Raw genomic sequence first — 21,300 nt, forward strand, 5'->3', positions numbered from 1 at the left:
ACTACCTCAGAGGTAGTTTAGTTGATTGACAGTTGACAATTGTGATTTTTCCCACATAAAGGTTCCTAACATGGTTTTTCTATCTTTTGCCATGTGCACAGGGTATTGTGAATAGTGGAACAGCTATTATAGACCTCCCTAAAGAATGGTTTTGTGATAATGTAATTACTATCCTTGTGCTGACATGACTACTTAAGTCAGCACCTATTGTATTAAAAAAAGATTTTGTGGCATTGTGGTGGCTCGTACTATTGGTGCAATTATTTCGTCATATTACAGAGGTGGAACCTATGGCTGTAGACCACAGCTTAGTTAGCCCGTCAGTGCTTAGACACCCAAGTTACGATGGGTTTACAGTGGCTGATCTGTGGTAATTGCAAACACAGAGCCCTGCAAGTTGGGTTAGCCCTGTTGCTGAGAGCTAAGTCAGTGTGTCTTCCTCGGAGGCTGCCTGACAGTTCTTGCAGCTGAGCTGGTGGATGGCAACTTTAAACTTTGCAGTAACACTGAAGTCCCTGCTCGTGCATGGATCAGAGCTGGGAGATCCATGGATTAGCTAATAAACTGATCTTATTACTAGCTTCACCTCTAAACACCTGTTTTGTTCTGCTTCTCTCATATCTCTTTGGTCACCTATTTCTCCTTCAGCTGTGAAAAAACTATTGGCTTAGTATTTACAAAAGGGTTTTTGAAAGTTCTTTTGTCCCACTTACTGTCTAGTTTGTCCTCAGCATTGTCATTTTTCAGCCTCATGCTTCCTCTGTCCTTGCTGCTGCCTTGAGTACTGCTGCTTGTTTAGTTTTAAGGCTGACATTTTGTCTGGTACCTCCAGAGGGAAAAAGAGAGGCCACAGGCCATGCCTCTTGTCCAACCACTTGACAGCAGTGAAAAAAAAACACGGCAGTGTATCAAGACAATGTGTCTCATTCACTAGACAAACTTCAGGGTATGAGACATAAAGTGATATTGATGATGCTGAAAAAGCAGACTTCTGAAGCCATACAGCATGTTTTTATGGAAAACAAATACACAGCACTCAGAGGTGTTAAGGTGAACTGCATGCCTTAAGGCAATAAAACATTCCTGTTATTTTGCAGTGAGTTGCTGGTACAAATTGGTGTGGGACTGTGTTTAAAACACTGCTGCTGCTCTGTGCCCTGTTGTAATTTTTATCTTGTAGTGACATCATCCTTCTGTGTAGTTGCATATGATTCTAGAGATGTTCAAAGGCCTGTCCACCATTCTGAGCAGCATCGTATTTATTGTGGGGATGCTCTAAGAGCACTTTTGTACCACCCACTGAATCTCAGATTTCTGTCCTATAGGTTATTAAATGTCATGATAGCAGGAGGTATTGATGTGTGCAGGAACTCTCCAGCTAGAGCCAGAACAGACAGATCATAGGGTACTGATCTGCATCACCTTAGTAAATTCTAGGTGTCCTCAGAAAACACATATCTTTCTTTAATTCTTCCTGCTGGAGATGAGGATATACACGGTCACTAGGTCATTTAGGTACTGGCTATCTTATTTTGAATCTGAGGTGATATGATGTGAATTTTTGTCAGATGTTGTTATGGTCAATTTTTTTTGGAAGGTCCAAATTTGGAGCAGGAAGTTTCAGGAGAAAAAACATTTTTCAGTTAAAACCAACAGTTTTGCAGAACATGGCAAATGTATGAAAGCATAGATCTTGTTTAGTTCTCTATTGACTAAAACCTGAGACAGCAAAGAGACAAAAATTTTAAGGCAGTTTTTGGGATTTTGGAGGCTGACTAAGGATTTTTTGCATGCTCACCAGAAGAAAATAAACATACCATACTCTGAAGGAAAAATGATCTAAACTTGCTGGACTGGAAGTGTTTGTCAGATTGTTCCAGAGTATCTACGTGACCTTGTTAAGCCCTTGCAGCTCCCAGTTAGAGAATGCCTGAAGCATCCTAAGGCTTGCTGTGCATTGCTGTGCTTAGCTGGAATTTATCAGCAAGCGTAGGAGCTAGCAAAGAAGCAATATTTTATTTTCAGTAACCCTAGGGACAGTTTTAGAGATATTGAAGTAGTGGATCATTCAGTCAGTATCTACTATATTCTTAGCAGATCTTGATTCAGACTGAAGGAATGTGTGAAGCAGATGACAAGAAGGAATAATAAGACTACAAAGTCTGCCCGCAGGATGTGACAAGGTTGTCCCAGGATCACTGTAACTGCTACTGAGTTTCTTTGAAAATACCTAGTCACTGGAACGGTTGGTCAGCTCTTTTGCTATTACTGCAAGCTCTGTTTGATTTGGGCCTTTTTCATTCCATAGTAACATGTATTTTGTTGTGTTTAGTTATTCCATGAGACTCCTGGCAGGGTGTAAAGGCGTTAATGACGTGGTATTGTCAGTTGTTCCAGCAAAATCAGTGTGTGGTTTTTGGAAGCAGAAGACAGAGATGGGATAGATGTTATTTTCCCCTGCTCGATTTTATGACTACTGATTCTTATATTGTCAGTGAATCCTACTTACACTTCTGAGGACGATATCAGAATTTAGTGCTAAAACAGTTTAATTGTGGTTTTTTTTATATAATTTGACATTAGAAATAAAAGTAATACTGTTACAATCCTGGGAGTTTAAAATACCTTAACAATGTAATTAGCCAAAGTGTGCCATAAGGAATACTAGTTTTAGTCTTCATTGCCATTAAAGTTCATTAATTACTTTATTTATGACTGCAAACAAGCTCAATATAAGACAGGATTAAGATAACGGAGAAAAAGAACAGATTTAGTTTACTGGCTCAAAGCTGAAAACCTCTTTCCTCTAATTAAAGAATTAATGCTGAAGGTGAACACATCTGAATTTTTGGCTCCAGACCTGGATTGTTTTACGTTATTTGAACTCCAGCTGACTTAGTACCGAAAAACGGTATAACTTGAGTCAACTCTGATTTCAACAGTTAATGAGTTTTACCTCTACAGGGAAAAAAGATTTTTAGGTGAGAAAGTTGCCTTGAAGGAAATTTTCTCCTACTTTGAAATCCTTTCTTCATGCATCCTGTTATTTATAAACTTCCACCTTTTTGCATATCCCAGTCTCTTTTTAATCATGTAATGATTATAGAAAATGACATGGCTGAATGATGTAAATTATTTTTATCCTTCGATATAATATGCACAGGATGTGTGAATGTTCCTGTAGTTAAGAACTGATCCAAGAATACAAGGTTGAAGGATTGCTTGCCGTGCCTCAGATGTTTTAACTACCCTTATGAACTACAGGAATGAAACCTGTGGAGCACATTAATGTGTAGCAGCTGATGGAATCTAAATGAGTATAGTGAAAATAAGCAAAAAGCTACTCTCTACTTGGAAAACAGAGTCACAAGATAGAAAAGCTCTAGGACGTGTATTTGAGTGGACTGCCAGGCAAATTTCTGGTTTTGTAATCTCTATTTATATGCTGTGTTTGTCTGTTTAAGAAGGCAAAGTTGCTGTTCTGGAGTTGCCTGTGTTTCACCATTTTTCTGTTAATCCTTGCTTAGGGAGGCAAATCTTTGCTTAGTTTCAGCATTTTTCTGTTAATCTTTGCTTAGGGATGCTTAGGGAAGTCCCATTCTTATGGTAGTTACTGTGCAGAGGTACACAGCTACTTCAAGCAATGAATATAAAGTCTGACTGGACTTGCTGATTCCTTTGTGTTATCACCTTTAACAAGCTCAGATGTGTAATGGTTTCTAGAGAAATGGGAGAGTTCACATCAAAATGCCAGCTCTTCATGCATGCCTGTACTTCCCTGAGGGCAATAGTGCGCTCCCCTAGATGCCACTCAAGTTTTGCTGAGGAATCCCTACCAAACATCATCTTGTTTTTTCCTGAGTTCATTGAAACTTCTCCCTCAGGAACAGCAGAGAAAAGCAGACACAACTCAGACTTGGAATTATGGGTTACCACAGTTTAACCAAAAATTGCTAGTTAAAATAACTTAAAAGTAGATTTGAAAGGTTTCTTTTTGGGATCCTTTTCTAACAGATTGTAAAAATGCTGTAGTTAATTAGGAAAAATATATTTCAAATTTGGAACATTAAAAAAAATAGGAAAAACTTCTGTGGGAACTGCTGATACTTGTAAACTGTATGATCAGAAAGGGCAGTTATCTTTATGCACTCCCAACTCCCACATGATGCTTTAGAATTTCTTAGAATAATTTCTGTACGGAAGTTAACTTAAGCCAAAACCAAAACTTGAGGTTGAAATAGTCTGCAGATTTTTCAGCTTCAACCTTTGGATGTCCATGGGCTCTTTCTGTGTTGTTTGTGAAAATGAAGCTCAACGTTGTGATGATGTCATAATTTAGTAGTTTTTCCTGCTTGTTTTTCTTTTTTCTCCCTTTCCTACTTCATTTCAGGTCAAGAACCACCACTGGAAAAAGTGTGTGTATTTTAGCTGTTGCCTCTTTGTGTGCAAATACTTACAGAAAACGAGCATGGCACCTTTGAACCTTCTGTTTGGTTGATCTGTTGTACTAAGCTCAAGTTTTGAGACCTTGCATTTGTCTCTGCTTTCTGCACCCTTTCCACTTCTAATATTCCTTTTAAACACAGAAGTGGGCTTGCTTTTCAGTAGAGGTCTCATTGCTGATTTGAGCTGTGATATGATTTAAAGTGTAGCTCTCTTCCCATAAAGATCACTAGCAGTGATGGTTGCTGGGCTATTCAGAAGACTACCTATCATGCTACCTTGTATTGCTCCTTATTCCTTGGTCTCTCCTACCTGTCTGCTTATTTCTACAGGTGGCTTGTCTAGCCTCGGATTGGAAGGAAGAAGGGCTATCACTTGCTCAGAATTTGTTCTGTGCTCAGCAGTTAACTCTGTGGGAGTTAATTAAAACTCCCACAACATTGCAGATGTCATCATGATCAAATAACATGGTCAAATGACATTTTCACCCTATTTACACAGCAAATATTGTATAGCTCCTTGTTGGCATGATATTAGCGCTGAAGTTCTAGTTAGGCTATCCCATCTCCTTTATTGCATTATTTTTCCTCCTTCATTCCATAAGTATATTTACCGCACTTTTCACCAGCTTCATGTCCTCAGCCCAAACTTCAGAATTCCTTGAAACAGCAACTGTCTGTTCCAAAATCTCTTTCTATTCCAAGATGCATTAAAATCAGTGCTGGCCTTGTTCATGTGAAGCAAATCCTCCACCCAAATTTTAGCATCAATTCCCTGCAGCCCCTTGCAACCCAGCTTTGCATTTATGTGCCACACACCTTCTTGTTGCTCCAGCCAGTCCTTTGAATTTTCTACATGCATTGTTTCTCCAATGCATCCAGCATTAGCTGGAGAATTTAGGTTTCACCATTGGGAAATATAGCCCGTCTGTGATCCCAAGAATTTTTGAGGGGCATCTTGCAGCCATAGCTCTTCTCTGCCCCAGTCCTCCCCTGGAGATCTGTCTCATTAAATCATAAATATTATTAATAAAAGTCTGCCACCAACCAACTATATAGTTATCAACTGCAAAAATAAGATTCCTGTGAAAAAAATGGGTGTGTGACAGCCACAAAAGTGTTACTTCCTCCTTTAAAGAAACAAACCAGACTAAACCTCAGAACTTGCACTGAAAGCACCATGTCATGACAATGGGCCAACAGCAGGTTTCCACAACTTATCAAAATAAATATGTTGGTATCTGCTATAAACAGAAGAGTTTAATTTAAAATGTTTATGGCTATGCATTTTATATGAACTTAAACCACACACGAAACTACATGCTAATCATAGCTCTGTACTGGACTATTTTGGTCCCATGCCTCAAAAAAGCGGATACCTCAGTGCAGAATACAGATGTGACGGGAAGTTCCTAATGGGAATGGAGTCAGACTGCAGTGCAATCCATTTTTTAATATGAAGTCATCCTTTTGTGACTGTCAGTCCACTAAATTAATTTGTAATTAAAATCCATTTTTTTTTCTTTTTATCAGGATTTGAAATTTCAAAAGGCAGTGAGGCAGAAATGCCTTAAATACTCTATAAAGTTTAATATACTGCAAGATAAATTAATTGCTGATACATCTGAATTTTGAGTGAAATTTGAAATGGCGGTTGCTACGTGCTGAACATGACATTTCTTAATGAGACAAATGACTCAATTATCTCGGTATTAACTAAAGAGCTGTGAGGAGAAACTGTAGGAGGGAATTCATAGGCTGGAAATCACTTTCCAAAATGTGAATGGGATTGCAGCCTTGCCCATTGGGGCACGTGAAGTAGTGTGTGCTGTGACGGCAATAAATGGCGCTTTGGTATGAAGTGCAGCAGCTGATGGGCAGGGTGCAGCATGTATTTTGTTTCACTGATATTATAACCCACAGTTCTGCAGCTCAGGCATGTTCTTGTTCTTCCTCTTTATTTAAAGTGCTTTTTGCTCAGAATGGGGATAAAGTGACAGAGCTTGTTTCAAAAAGGATATCATGATACTTCTTATTTATATAGTTTGTGACATTTGTAGCAGATTAGACCAAAGTACACTATAATGAAATAATATTCCATGAGAGGCAAGTTTTGTAAGGAGAGGTAATATCTTTTATTAGATCAGCTGAAACAGCCGGAAAAAAACAGGTTGTCTTTCAGGCATGCAGTGCCTTCAGCACGTTTGGCAAAGAGGCAGCAAAGTCAAAGCAAAGAACAGGGAATGAAATTACATTCCCTGTTACTTTTTAAAGCAATTTTTTCCTTGAGAAATATGAACAATAAAATTGCCTAGTAAATGAATAGAAGATGCCCACCCACTTTTTTTCTTAAAGTTGATTTGCCTTTTCCATGAGAAATATTATTTGTTTCTCAAAAAATTCATGTGGTCAAAAATACTGCCTGAAAATCAAAAATATCACCTGTAAATGCTCTCCCCATAGCCTCTTAGCATTTGTATGTATTCAGCTTTCTTTATCTTCTCTTGACTGGGTTCCCAGTTTAGGGTAGATTTTCTGTACTACGCAATGGTCTCCCTCTCTCCTGGAGAGAGAAAGCATTTGCATCATGGCAGATAGAGTCTAACTGGGGGTAGGGATGGGCACAGGAGAAAACTTCACTGTGACTTGCATGAAGTGCTGTATTTTATTTATATGTACATGCCCACACACATCCCTAAGCTTTCAGCATTTGGGTGTGTTTTTTGTATTTTTTTTTTTCTCTTAAACTCGTAATATCCTATCTAAACAACAGTTTGATTGGGAATGTTCATCCATCTATAGAGAGTAAAATTTGGGTAATGCTTTACACAAAGCATCACTGTGTTTTTAGTAATTTGAAGGACTCTGTTCTGTATGTAGAAGCTGATAAACAGTGGATGACTGCTTAGCTTTGTGACTTACCTGGAACCAGAAAATTGAGTAAGAGACAATGCTTCTCTGCTGGGGAGAAGGCCTGGAAGGTCTGGGGATCCAAATAGGCACATTTGTGGTTTTGTGTGTGTTGACAAGGGGGGACTCAGTAGAGGGTGGCATTTATCAAGGGCTGTTGACATATTTTTCAGTGTTGAAGGGAGATTTTGAGGAGCGGAGGAGCTTCAGAGATTATTGGCTATTATGAGTTTTACTGAAATAGCTGCTGTGGTGATTTTACTGTACTGTCAGTGATAACTAGCACACCTACAGCCTCTGAGAAGCCTCCTTGTGTTATGTGAAATGAAAATAAATCAGTGGGCAGTTTGTGCTCTTCATCGCGATAAGCAGTTTTAAGGACTCTCTCTTCCCATATTTAACATATTCCCTTATTCATTAAGCACACTGTAAGTGCCATTTCCTCAAGGAAAATGCCACAGACACCCACGCACATTTTCAAAGATGAAGCTGTGATGCTGTGCCGTGCTTTGCCAAGTGGCTGGTGCCAGCCTGACAGCACAGGGTTTTCCCTCAAGGAGTTCACTTACACTGTGTTAGCTGAGTGTCTCTTGAGCTTAGCCATGACTGGTTTGAAAAAGGAAACATTTATAATTAAAGGAAGACATTTTTATAACTTCTGTTATTTGATGTTTGCATTTTTTTAATGGGTTGAGGGGATTATGCTAATTGTGCCCCATTATTAACAAGCACATCAAATGAAATTTTCTCAGTGCAGTTTCCAAATAAAGCAGCTTTTCATTAATCCAAAAATTTGTTTAGAAATAATATTACTTTAAAAGTCTCCCATACTTCTCAACACATATGTTTCAGCATGTGCCATTTCCGCATGAAGAGGTTTTTATCATTTCTGTGCCGTTTTGTATTGCTGAATTCGTGATGGTACATCGATGCATTGCTTTATGCCAGGTCATGACTGGTAACTAAAAGAATCAAAAGATATTTATTTAATGACAGCTTATAGTTAAAGAATTGGTAAAATTACTTTTTCAGGAAAGTACATGTCAAACCATTTCCTTAAAATGATGTGAGGAGCTGTGTGATCTAAATCTTGTTAAACCACTGGTTCTTTGTTCTAGAAAATAGTTATTAAGGTAGTATTACATAATAACATTTTCAAGCTTTCCTCTCCCATTCAAGGCTGGAAATAATTCTGTTGACTTGAGTAGTAACAGACTTTGTCAGGTAAAAATATGCCTATTCAGTATTTCATTACATTCATAACATCATGATAGCTGAAAGATGGGGACAACAATCTGGTAGAAAATCCTGCAGCATATTTTAAGGAGACTCTACACAAGAGCTAGTGCTAAGTCAGCAATTATATGTAATTTTAAGAAATTATTAATTAAGAGTAAATGAAAACTACGAGACTAGGTTATATATAGTAGTTTATATTCAGAAAGTGTGCTGGCTTAAGTTCTCAAGAATGACTTGTCTAATTCACATGTAAGAAGAAATAACAGAATTGCTCACAGCAGGGTGAAATTAAACCAAACTTTTTATACATTTCCTGATACTCTTGTGTGCATTATGTTTTATCACCTATCCAAAAAAAAAAAAAAGAGAAAAACAATGTCCAATGGCTCATTTCATTTGCCAGTCATTCAAATGATTTCCTGCTAAGGTTTTGATATTGCCCTTTGAGAGATGTTATAAGAAATGGAGCCTCAGATGTGATTAGATCTTTGGAAAAAACGTGCATTTCTTCTCAGTGGATCATCCCCAGTTGACTAGCAAAACTTATATAGAAAATAGGATCCAGCTGAGCTCTGATCACTTTATCCTGTATTATGCTTCAGTGCAACTGGTGCTAGGAGTGCTTTTAGAGAAGAACTTGTATGTGTTCTCTGAAAGACACAGGCAGCTGAAAACACAGGAGAAATTATTTTTATATATACATGGAGTCCCTTAATACCCTATTTCTTTTGTTTCTTATTTGGAGCCTTGTTACTGTTATTTCTGGCATTTTACTTTAGCTGAGTGGTTGGCTGGCCAGGCATTTTCCCCACAGGCTGTGTATCAGTGATGTTTGTCCCAGCACTGTCTCTAAGTAATCAGCCTGTTTCAGCTTTCAGCCTGACCTTCAACATAGACTCTGAGAACGATTTATCACCTTCAATGTAGGTGTTCACACAGTTTAGCTGTGAGAAAGTAGAAATTATGCTTAATGACCTTACTAACATCAGTTAAGCCTCGGTGATTAGCAACATCATTCACAGCTGCAGTTGGTGGGAAGAGGGCTGCTCACTCTCGCCCCTATCTTGTATTACAAGGCAGGGAGTGAGGGTGCATTAACAAGGAAAATCCCGTTCGTTCTCATTTGCAAACTTTTTTCTTCAGCATTTTTCCTTTCCCTCTCATCCCTGCCCAGACGAAGAGAAACCAGCATCTAACGTGTCCAGCATGTACAAAGCCTATGGCAGGGCAGTGTCTTGACTGTACTGGGGACAGTTGCCTCCTAACCTGCTGTGTCCCTCTCAAACAGATGTGGGTTTGCAGTTTTATCCAAAGGTGGCAATCAATGGAAACAGCACAAAATATTGATACTCTTTTTTTTTTTTTTTTTTAAATTATTTTTCGCATATGCTGACCTGCTGATTATATCAGTGTAATTTAGGGTGACTTTTAAGAAAGGAGTTGACACAAAGAACTGAGACATACTTAGCAGGGCTGTGTCTATGGGTCATCCTTTGCTAGGCCAGAATCTGCTAGTGCTTCCCTCCTGTTCTGTTGTAATGGAGTGGGAGTGCTTTGTACAAGACTGGCCTGTTGTGTGTTTTGGGTATGCAAAGCATTTTGTGCATCACCCACCTCAACAGTGGATGAAAAGAAAATAATCTTATCAGCCTTAAATTGCCCCTTATGTTGGACCAGGAAAGGTTCATTAGATCTTGAATCCAAGTCTCATGGCATGTAATCGTTCCCTCCAAAACCTTTTGTCCTATCTACTTTTACCTGGGAGGGAGTAAAGCTGGCTCTTCTCAGTGGAGGCAATGGGCACAAATTGAAATACAGGAAGTTCTTCTTAAATGTAAGGAAAATCTTTTCCACATTGTGAGGGTGGTCAGGCACAGGAACAGGTTGCTCGGAGAATCTCCCTCCTTGGAGATATTCAAAACCTGGCTGAACGTGGCCATGGGCAACCTGCTCTCACTGACCCTGCTCAGAGCAGGGGGGTTGGACTAGACGATCTCCAGAGATCCCTTCTACCCTCAAATATTCTGTGATTCTGCAAATTTATTATATGGTAATTTTTTTACGTATTCGAGTGTAATACCAAAGCGGTGCCTGTATTAGTAAGAGGGTGAAATGATCCCATGCTTACAGTCTAAGCTGAGACCAAATGTGAATAGACAAAAGCCCAAGAATAAGTTCCCAGTGACTGGTGGTGGTTTTGTTATGATACAAAATTTTAGCCTTGGACGGGATTAATTCCATTATTTTGTGACTGCCATTTAAGTATGTTTAATGAAAAATTCTTGTAGCTTGTTCAAATGTATAAAATATGTTACACTTGCAAACCTATGTATAGACCTAGCTAAAAATACATAAAAGTGCATGTATGCATGTGGGTATGTACTGATGTTTGATAATTTGGCGACAAACTAATACACGTGTCTGGAGATGACGTGACTGTGACATCCCAAGAATAACACTTTGGAGTCATGATAATTATTTCCATGAAGACATCAGCTCAGTGCTCAGCAGCAATAAAGAGAAAAATTATTAGGATGACAGTAGAAATAAAGCAGAGGATATAACTGTGCAGCTGGCTATTTCTGTGGTGCTCCCAGGCCTTGAATCCTGTGTGCAGGTCTGGTCCTCATCTCTCAGACAGGATACTAGACAGGGTTAAAGAGGGAATGACAAAGATGATGAAAAGCTTGGAAAAGCTTCCAAACATGGGACTACTGGGTATGTAGGGACTATTTAGTCTGGAAAAGAGATAATTTAGGGGAATATAGCAGTGGTCTACACAATCATGCATAACACTGGAACAGTGGGTAGGGCCTGACTATTCATGGTTTCTGCCAGTATCGGAACTTTTGGCCATCAGAGCAAACATAAGATGATGGATCTTCATGTAGTAGGTGAGACACAGGAACTCCTTGTCAGAGGATATGGGATAGATTAGGAAGTTTACATGGGAGACTGGACAAGTACTTTAAAGAAAAGTCAAGGCATTTCTTAATAGACAAACCACCTTAGACTCAGGAGGTCGACCGAGACAGAAGTGGTTGGGGGCTGGAAAGTGACAGCAGGAGAGTCTTGCCCTGTGCTGATTCTTCTGTACGTGTCTGGATGTGAACCAGGATGTTAGGGTAGGGGGCCCTTGGTGTGAATCAGTACAGCCTGACTAATTGTGCCTTTGCTCAGCTTTTTAGAGGCATACCCTCTGGAGATTTGCAGTGCTAGACAGTATTGCAGTAATTGCACAGCTGGATAGTAGCTCCATGTCAGTGTTAAAATCCCATGTAGCTTTTGAAAAGTTGGGCTTTCTCTAGTTTCTGTATCAAATGACAAGTTACAAAGAGAATCAGTTGAATCCCCCTCTCACATAATTTGAGTCTTATTTTTGTGAAAGTAAGGACTTTTTAGATCAACCATTTTACCTTAAAGTCAAAAATAGGTATACTGATGCCTCATCATTTCTTCTGGCACGTTGTGAAAGAGGAAAATACACCACTAGTGAAGAAAATGGTAGTTGAGCCTCCCTGCATTGTCTCATGGGGAGTTCAAACAAAGTATGGCTCTTCATGGCCAAAGGGAACGATTGTAGAACTCAGTGCTAATAAAATCTGCATAAATAACATTCGATTCAGAGCATGTATTTATAAAGGTATTTTTAAAGTTACTGTTCTGTGTTGTTTCTAAACCTTGTTTTACTGTTGCACTTTGTAAGTGTCGAATTGTGGAATGAACTCTATTGTCATGACAAAATAGTCTTCAAGTATAGTAAGTACCTCTGAGAAACAAAAAAAATCTTAAGACATTGGTTTTAAACTCCAGCGGTCTAGCTAATCCCCAGCTTTGCCAGGGAGTTGCTGTATAACTTACAGAAGGATTTCTAACTCACTATTGAGCATTGAGACTGCTTAATTTCAGTGTTGTGTCCACTTCTCTTCACTGGCTTTCTGGGGAATCCGGGTCTGGCAGCGTAGCTAATAGGCAGTCTGGGTCACTCACTGCTGTCTTGTCATACAAAATGCAGTCTAAATATGGTCCTCAGCATCTCTCTTCGCTGTTTTGAAACAAAGCAAGTGATGCTTTTTCCTTCCCATCATTCATCTTCCAACCTTTTAAGGTTTCTTGGACAAGAACTGCCTTTTACTCTGTTTCTTCATTGGCTGATAGATGGGTGTACCCACATAAATCATGCAATATGTGTGATTATAGTGTAAATGAGGGAGGTCTAGTTAGAAATAAATCTGTCCAAGCTGATTTTGACATAGTAGGTGGGACACTTTAAAGACATAAGAAAACACCTAGAGTTCCAGCAGGGAAAAGGATGTGATGATGCCAGAATCAGGGAAGGAAAATGATTTCCAGCTGGTAAGCACACAGCTAGAGAAAGAGGAGCTGGAGAAAGAGGAGCTGACTACTTTTTAGGAAGCAAATGCAGGTTAGGAGGGAAGGCAGGATGTACAGACACTTTCTTCAAAGAAAGGAGGACTATTCTGCAGCTCCAGAGTGACTGGAAGGTTCACTGCTGATGTGTGTAATGATTAGTTGGTGTCCTTATTTTTTGCCCTCTGCTTAAATAAACTAAAATCCGGCAAAAGAAAATGTTGAACAGAGGGATGATCACTGTTTATTCACCTAGCTTAGAAAATGAAGAGACCAGTTGCCTTTCTATAAAAGCTTCTCTATTTCCCTTAAAGAAATATAAACAGCAAGGTTTTTTTATATAATTTTCAACTTTCTAGGTTTTTACTATCTTATTTTTTTTTAGTAGCTCTGTAAATGGTTGTCTCTAGTGTTTCAGATGACTGATCAGGAGGGAAGGAAATAGTGGTGAAAAAACAGGAGAATTAAACTCCGTGAGGCTTAATGGACTGAGAATCATGGAGGTTCAAGATGGTCAAAAAGCCTGTCTCTTTGTATCAGCAAAATGCATATGTTTCAGGGGAATTCCAAGACTTATGATGTAATAATTTTGGAACTTTTAGCTCATCAGCATTACTTCATCATTGTTTTCTTTCCTCCCCTTTTAATCTGATGGAGGATATTTGTAGCACTTCTTCAAGAGGAGAGAAGTGATATTTCCTTAACTTCAGAAACTTTGGCCATTAATAAGCCACGTCAAACTAAAGTATTGGACATTTCAGTTTTATGCAATCTTATTGCTCATCATAGTTTTGTAGCCCTTAACTGGCAAAGACTTCTTCCTAAATGCCTTTTCTTTTTACAAGGCAGTGAGGAACTACTTATGACAGCATTCCCAAATATACAGAGCATGAAAGTCAGATTAGTGGGTTTTAAAGGTTCTTTTAAACGCCTTTGGCAGTTTTAAGAAAGCTGGCAATTTTTATTTTTATTTTTTAATTATTGCAAGGTGATGAGGAGCTATTCATGGCATGGAAGGTTCTCCAGACCACTCCATTTTGCATAAAACTAGGCAGATTTTTTTAGTTTGAAATTGCAGGGCTTGAAAGAGTCTATGTGGTGATAGATGGAAATGAGATTCGTGTCTCAGTTAATGCAGAAGTGCTACAGGTAATTACAGAAACATGACTGCAAAATATCCAAATGCATGAGAGTGTCACTATGGACAGACTTTTTGGTAGACAGCTAGGCTTTTAGACCACAATGTTCTGTACTTTATAACCAGTGAGGCTATTCTGTTCTCCCATTCTCTGATTTCTAATCACATTTCTGTTTGTCCTTATGAACTCTGATTTAAAAAATAATCCATAAAATGGATATAAAAAATTCTTATCCCATAAAAAGCAATTACCATCAGTTTTACAGTGTTCTTAATTGAGTTGATTCTGTGCAATTCTACCTGTTTCTATTAGAGATTCAGAGTGGTCTGAAGCTGATGGGTAAAAGGTGGTTGGGATAAACAAAACGAAATCTCAGACTTCAGTTATATACTGCTGTGGCCTCATAGGTACAGACCCATCAAACTCAGAAAGAGCAGGAATCTGATTTTTCAAGACCCTTGGAATTCAGCAGAGTGACTTTGCTGTTATTTTCTGTAAAGTATTTTGTAACAAGAAGGAGCAAGGAAAGAAGAACCACAAGACATGACATTTAAGGTCAAACCTGACACAACTGCAGCGTGTGACTTTTGGCATCATCTTTGAAGTGCTAAAGCAGTAAGGGCTTCCGGGATGTGACAAAAACCAAGGCCAGTGCTGCTGTGCCACAGTGTCTCTGCAGAATGTGAATAGTAATGTGTTTTAATTCATAGGGACCTTCCATACAAATTATTTTTCTTTGCTTTGAGAGCCCCAGATATTAAAATGTTATCATAAAATTTCCCTTTGCCTTTCTTTCCATCTCTCTAATAGTGTATCCTGGAAAAAAGGAAACTTGACTGTGTAGCCAGTTTGAATGGGCTTCAGACCATACGCCCATTCTTGCTCACATTTTTCTGTCATTACCATTTACTTGCCATACTGAGCACAACCCCATTCTGCTTGAAAACAGCAATGACATGCATCTAAATATTTCAAAGGGAAAATTTCCCTTGAAATGCATCCTTCTGTCCTTGTAAATTGGTAACTGGTTTGTCATAACAGGTATCATAAAGATGTTAGTGGGCATTTATACTGAGATTCCAGTAGCTGACTTCTGAATATGTTGAGCTGGGAGTGGGGAGGATGAACAAAGGGTGGAAAAGAGGGAATAGGAATTAGATGAGAGACAAGGAAGAGAGGTATATGTAAGAGGACAGATTAAATCTCTAAAGCTTTCAATGGCAAACTTTCTCTTCTTCATAGTCTACAACCTTCCTGATTTAGGAGGACAGGGCATAAGATTGTGTTATTACAACCAGCCTCTAGTCATCACAGGTAACTATGCTACACATTTAGCTAAACATATATGGTCCCACTGAGACTGCCTTAATGTAGCTGAGGACTTCTCACTTATCAAGGATTTGGAAGAAACTGTATGCTCAAAATGGAAGCCAGGAGGAACTGGAGACACTCAGCATGTTAAAAAGATAAGTTTGAGCACAAGATGTGGCCATTCTTCATGTCAGTGAGAACTTCGACCTGTGCGTAGACTTATGAGAGAGTCAGTGAGATGGTGTCTGTAGTGTCACACTCAACAGAGTGACAAAACAATCAATGGCATAATTAATTGATCTCAGAACAGTGTAAAAGATCATTAGGTGACTAGCTAATACTGCCTTAAACTAATGCGAATTGCATGGATAGAATGAGAGACAGAGAAGGTAATTGCAGATTTTCAGAAGTAAACCTTTTAAAACTTCATTGAGCAAATGCTATTCATGTTTTGTTAACAAACCAGACCAACACCTAGACAAAAGCATCACATCTTAGGTACTAAACTGTAGGAAATGATGGAAAAGACTCAATTTTGGGAGATGTCTCTCTAAAATGATCCAAATAATGATAAGATTGTCTGTGACTTGATTTGGTTCTATTGATCAACCAGTGATTGCAAATCAAAATAATGTAAAAATGCTCTAATTAATAGGTTCATCAGTTCTCAACCTTTTATTTCTTGTTGTAGCATGGATTAGAAGAAAATCTTAGTATTTTGAAAAAAATTCTTCCCCCTTGGAAAGTATCATTGTGATTTTTTCTTGCAAATTGAAAAGCCTTCGTTTGTCAAGTGTTAGGCTTCTGATACTCACTTTTGTCAGAGCACCAAAAGTACCTGTGTTCTGTCAGTAGCTGCCAAAGCTCTCATCACCTCTCTCATCACCTTGCTCGATAATCCTTAAAGGCAATAGTGTCATTTGCACCAGTGTGACTTTTGTACTGTGCACACATATGTGTAATATGAGAATATCATAGACCTGAAGGGTGAAGCATGTACATAATGGTCCTATGGGACAAATTAATCCTAAAGGCTTCTGTTCAGTGTGCCATTTCTCTTAAGAGGATTTACAGGGTGTGGAGGCTACATGTGCTGGAGGAAGTTGCAGGATGTATTTGAGATGAGGTGGAACACTACCATATAGCATAAGTGTTGCCATGGAAAAATGAGTAAAGTCATATGGTGAAAAGAAAACACATCTGCCTGGGAAATTTGCCATAATGTGGGGAAAAAAATAAAAGTTGACTTTAACTAAAACAAGATCCAGTAGGGAAGCTGTTTAGGCCAATTTCAGATGCCATAACTTGGCTGCTTTCACTCCAGTATTGTCCAGCCCTGGCACATTACTATTCAAAATAATTTCAAAATTGTGGCTTGTTGAATTGAGTCGTGGAGTACAGCCAGGTGGCCTGGATCAATGGGAAAGGGCAGCAGCACAAGAAAAAGAGTCACATAGTCGGAGATAGAGATGGAATATGGCTCTCTGCCTGGGTGCCATCTATCTTGGGCAGAACAATGGAGTGCAACATGTCTGTGTCCATCCTCACTGAGATGTGTTTTGTCTCTCCCAGGGAGTCACAGGCCCTTTGCAAGGTCTGCCAAACCAGCCTCTCTCACTTAACATGTGATGTGGTGTTGCGTGGTATTGAAATGAATATGTCTCCCCATACTTTGCATTGCTGTTGCACCTGGTTATAGACCCTAAAAAATAAATAAATCGAACTACACCAAAACCAAATCCTTAATCATGGCATCATGTTCTAGAGGGCAAAACCCTCAAGTCATGAAAGGAAATGCTATCGTTCAATGTTTGTCATTGAAGACTTCTTTTCCTTCCTTCACCAGGCACACGCAAAGGCTGTTGTTGTTCATACAAACCCTTTTTATAAAGGGTTCCTAGGAATGCACCAGTAGCTTCAGTTGCTTTGGGAGAATCGTGAAGTAGGGGTGGAAGCTAATGTTCTTGCTCTGATACATATGCAGTTGGATATTTTGCACCAGTGAAAGCTTCCCAAAGCCTTTCAGTTCTTGTCCAGTGGCTTTTGAAGGTCATATCATATCATCTTTAAGGATAACAGGGCATGCCCACATATAGCACATTGCCATATACCAGAGAACTAAGAAAAAAGTAAATCTCCGCATCTTTCTAAAAATTCAAGAAGAGGTCAAGAAGTAGCTATAATGGGAAGCTTTTTGTCAAGACAATGAGCAGGCTCATTGAGTTTCACTTCCGTCTTTACAGCATTGCATTTATTGTTGCCACATCCAGTCTCTGTTCTGGTTAGGTACAGCGAAAGCTTAGTTACATTTTGAAGATATGGTAAGAATTTGGAGGTACAAGTGCTCATTTCTTTCAAAATTGAATCAGAAGAGGTGTAGAAATAAAGGAATGAATGTCCTTGTTTCTTCACTGGCAGATCCTGATATGTCCTCTGAGATGTTTGTAATACATCTTAGCCAGCTGATGAAAGAGTAGATCAGGCCATCTGAGACAACTGACCTTTAAAACTGAGCCCTGAACAAGGGAGTTTTTCTTCTGAATTTATTATGCTTTCTTCAAAGTATTATAACTTTATGAAGTAGGGGTTTGGGTTTTCTTTTTCCATTTTAAAAGCTACATAGCAGAATTGTATCCAAATTAATGGAGTTTAGTTATGATGACAAAACACTACATAAAACTGAATGTTAAGAAAACCATCATATACTAACCTGTAAGAAGTAAGAAATCTGCTATGGTTCCTTTTTGGAGCTGGGAGTTTCAGATTTTTTCCTCCACTGATTTTCTGTCCCTTGATTTCCTTATCTGTAAACCCAGTGTTAGAGGATTTTTAAGATACATAGGGGTATATTGGGAGGAAGGACTACACTTATCCTCAGGTTCAGTTCCCAGAATGAAAAACTTACATGGAAAAAATAGCTGGTTTAGAGACACCCATGGTACAGCTACTACATACAACACAGGCTACAAACTGTGGTTTAGCAAATGAAGGATAAAACCTGTAGCTGAAGACTTCAAGTTACTGAAGGACTTGTACTGCAATTTAATTTAGATTAATTAATTAGTCTATGTTTGTTTAGACTACTGTGATCCTTGAATGAACTCTTAGTTGCTCCTGCTTTCTGTTTAGACTAAGCTCTTCAAGGCAGGGACTGTTTATGGCTGTCTGTGTGTGATACCCAGAAGACCTGTGTGCAGAGCTCAGAAATTTGTAAGCACTACTAGAATTCAATACTGGATAAAAAAAAAAAAAAAAACATTTTAAAATATTATTAAAAGGGTTTACAGGAAACAGTGATTTCTAGTCTTACCAGCAGTTTTGTATGAATATATAGATTTTATTGCCTATACACTTAGCTTTTTCCTCTGGTAAATAGTGCTGGACAATATAATTCACTGATTTTACTGCTTGCTTACTTGTGGCCTGAACTTATAATGCAGAGTCACAGTCTGGGTTTTTTTTTTTTTCTTTTCTTCTTTTTTTTTTTCTTTGTTCTGACAGAAAGATTTCGGGATTTACTGCTTCTACATTCAAATCAAGATACAGAGATTCTGCCCATCTTTCAGCAGAGGCGCTATCCCAAGTAAGTAAGATTGTCTTCTTGGGAGAAATAAAATTTTTATCTATTTGCAGCGAGGGAGGATGAAGCATTTATAGCACTGTACATGCTTTTTGGTGTGAAGTCCTAAGGCAGAGCTGTTAGGGAGCCACACTTACACTGAGCTTTGCAGTCTTTCAGTGGTGTCAGGGAGAAGCAGACGTGCTTTGCAAGTGTGCCCTGCTGTCAGTGGCGAGGTGGTGGCAGAGTGCAGATTTTAAGTTGCCTGGATCGGTGTGTGGTGGAGTTTTGTTTCACTTGACACTGTGTTGACATAGGCAGATGTTTTGTCAGGCTAACCCCTACTCTGTCTTGTAGGATTCCATCATTTATGGTGACATATTCCCTTGGATTTTAACAACCTCCCCTCTGGAAGCTTGCAAGCACTAGAAAACAGGTTTTTTCTGCCCTTTTTAGGGATATATGTACAGGCAAACCAAAAGAGTAGTGGTACGTGTTTAGGCAGTCTTGCATGTATTGAGTATCCTGGACAAAACCTCTTCTCCGCAATGACATACCTGAATGAAACAATAAATGGTTCTCATTATTATATTGGTTAAAAGAAACAGTCACTTTCAGCTAAGTCTTAAAAAGAGGCAGTGAAGGGAAAAAAGAAGAAGAAGAAACAACCCTCTCATTAACCATGGCCTGAGTGAGCAATGAAAGAAGGCAAGTGCAGAATGGGCAAAGGGAGAAGGAAGAAAGAACGTCTGGAGTCAATCCAGCAATGATTATGGAAAGTTATTTATTTTAATTATTATTCTTACCAGATTCCTGAAATGCGTAAGAAGCCAGTGGAGCTAAGTATTAAATACACCTCTTAAAATCCGATAATATGAATTTTTTTTAAGAGCAGGCAACAAATAGAGGGCCTGAGTGCTGAAAACCAGTCACCTCCTCACTGTGAATACTTGGAAATAAAAACATTCAAGGCTGAAATCCTGATTGTGAAAATAGTGACATTTTGCATTGACTTCAAGGGAGACAAGATTTTATCCCCCTGAATTTATTGACTCCATTATCCATTGTCACTGTTTTACTGGAATGCTGTGAAGTACAATATATGAAACTGTGAGAAGCACCTTATGTAGATGGACTGGTCTACTTGTTTCACTAGGACTTCCATGAATTATGACTCTTCTCCTCACCCTTTGGAGCACTGGAACAGTGATTTTTCCATGGCAGTAGAACGCTTTGCTTGGCTTAGATGTCTTCACTTATGGTACAGACACTGTTAGACTGGTCTGAGAAACTAGTTTATCATCCTGCCTCAAAGAACAGACTTATTTCTTTATAAATCATTCCTAATGTGTCTGATTTTCCATCTCCTTACATTCAATATATTGCTAGCATTCTTGGCAAGTACAGTCTACTAGTAATATTACACGTTGTCAGATTAATGGGTGAATGAGTGCCTGTTGTCTTCTGTTCAATGGATGCTTCAGCTCTTTGAAGATCATACAACAAATAGCTTGCAGTATGGAACTCTATTGCTGTCTGAAGTTATAGCAGCCTTGCGTCACAATGATACATGGTTTCAGCCATGCTACTTGGCAAGATTGACTGATTCCTCTAATATAGAAAATCAGCCAAACTTTGGCACCTAACTGAAAGAGAAGCTTGCATATGTTCTTAAAAGCAGTATATTTCTGTTTATAGCATCATTAATTGGTGCAAATTTGCTTGCTTGTTACAGAAATTTATCATTTATTATAGTTCACTTAGAAACTAGTTGAAGACTATTGACATGTCCTAATTTCCCTAGGGGTTTTCTTTCAAGTGAAATACTTGTGTTCAGCAAGGTAGAAAACCTGTTCATCTTCATAATGTATTTTGTCTTATTCCCATGTCTGTTTTTCCCTTCCCTATGCTCGTTTTCATTGAAAGGTCAGTTAACAGAAATGAAGATAATGAACAGACAGATCTCATAAATCAGTGTTCCTTCATTGACTTCAGCTGAGCAATGGCTGGTTGTATGGCATAAAGATCTGAGCAGTAAGGTCATTTTAATGAGACATTGTCATGAGGCGTAAGCTGGAGCTTGTAGTGCTTAAAGAAATGCTAAGAATATACAAGGTTAAAAATAGAAGAGAAATTTTAGTAATGACTTAGCTGAATAGCTTGCCTAAGCAGGGCTTAGTAGGTAGAAAGGACAAAAGTTTGCACATGTTTAAGAGACATATGTCCAAAGAAAGGAGATTGGATAGGAAGATATTCAGCATCTCTCAGGATATTCAGAGACATAGTAATAAATATTAAAGGTTAAATAAGGAAACTATAATCCATCAAT

At 38.6% G+C, this 21,300-nt stretch overlaps 1 protein-coding gene across 3 annotated transcripts in view; it reads left to right on the forward strand.

Annotated features, from left to right (window-relative positions):
* NOX4 (NADPH oxidase 4) overlaps window positions 1–21,300 on the forward strand; it is a 106,861-nt gene that overhangs the window by 52,153 nt on the left and 33,408 nt on the right. For all 3 annotated transcript variants that reach the window (XM_074817013.1, XM_074817014.1, XM_074817015.1), the window contains one exon: window positions 18,914–18,995. In XM_074817013.1, the coding sequence (XP_074673114.1) occupies window positions 18,914–18,995 (82 nt within the window). The remainder of the gene's footprint in view (window positions 1–18,913; window positions 18,996–21,300) is intronic.

This window comes from Strix aluco, chromosome 2 (assembly GCF_031877795.1).
Source record: "Strix aluco isolate bStrAlu1 chromosome 2, bStrAlu1.hap1, whole genome shotgun sequence".
Classification (NCBI taxonomy): Eukaryota; Metazoa; Chordata; class Aves; order Strigiformes; family Strigidae; genus Strix; species Strix aluco.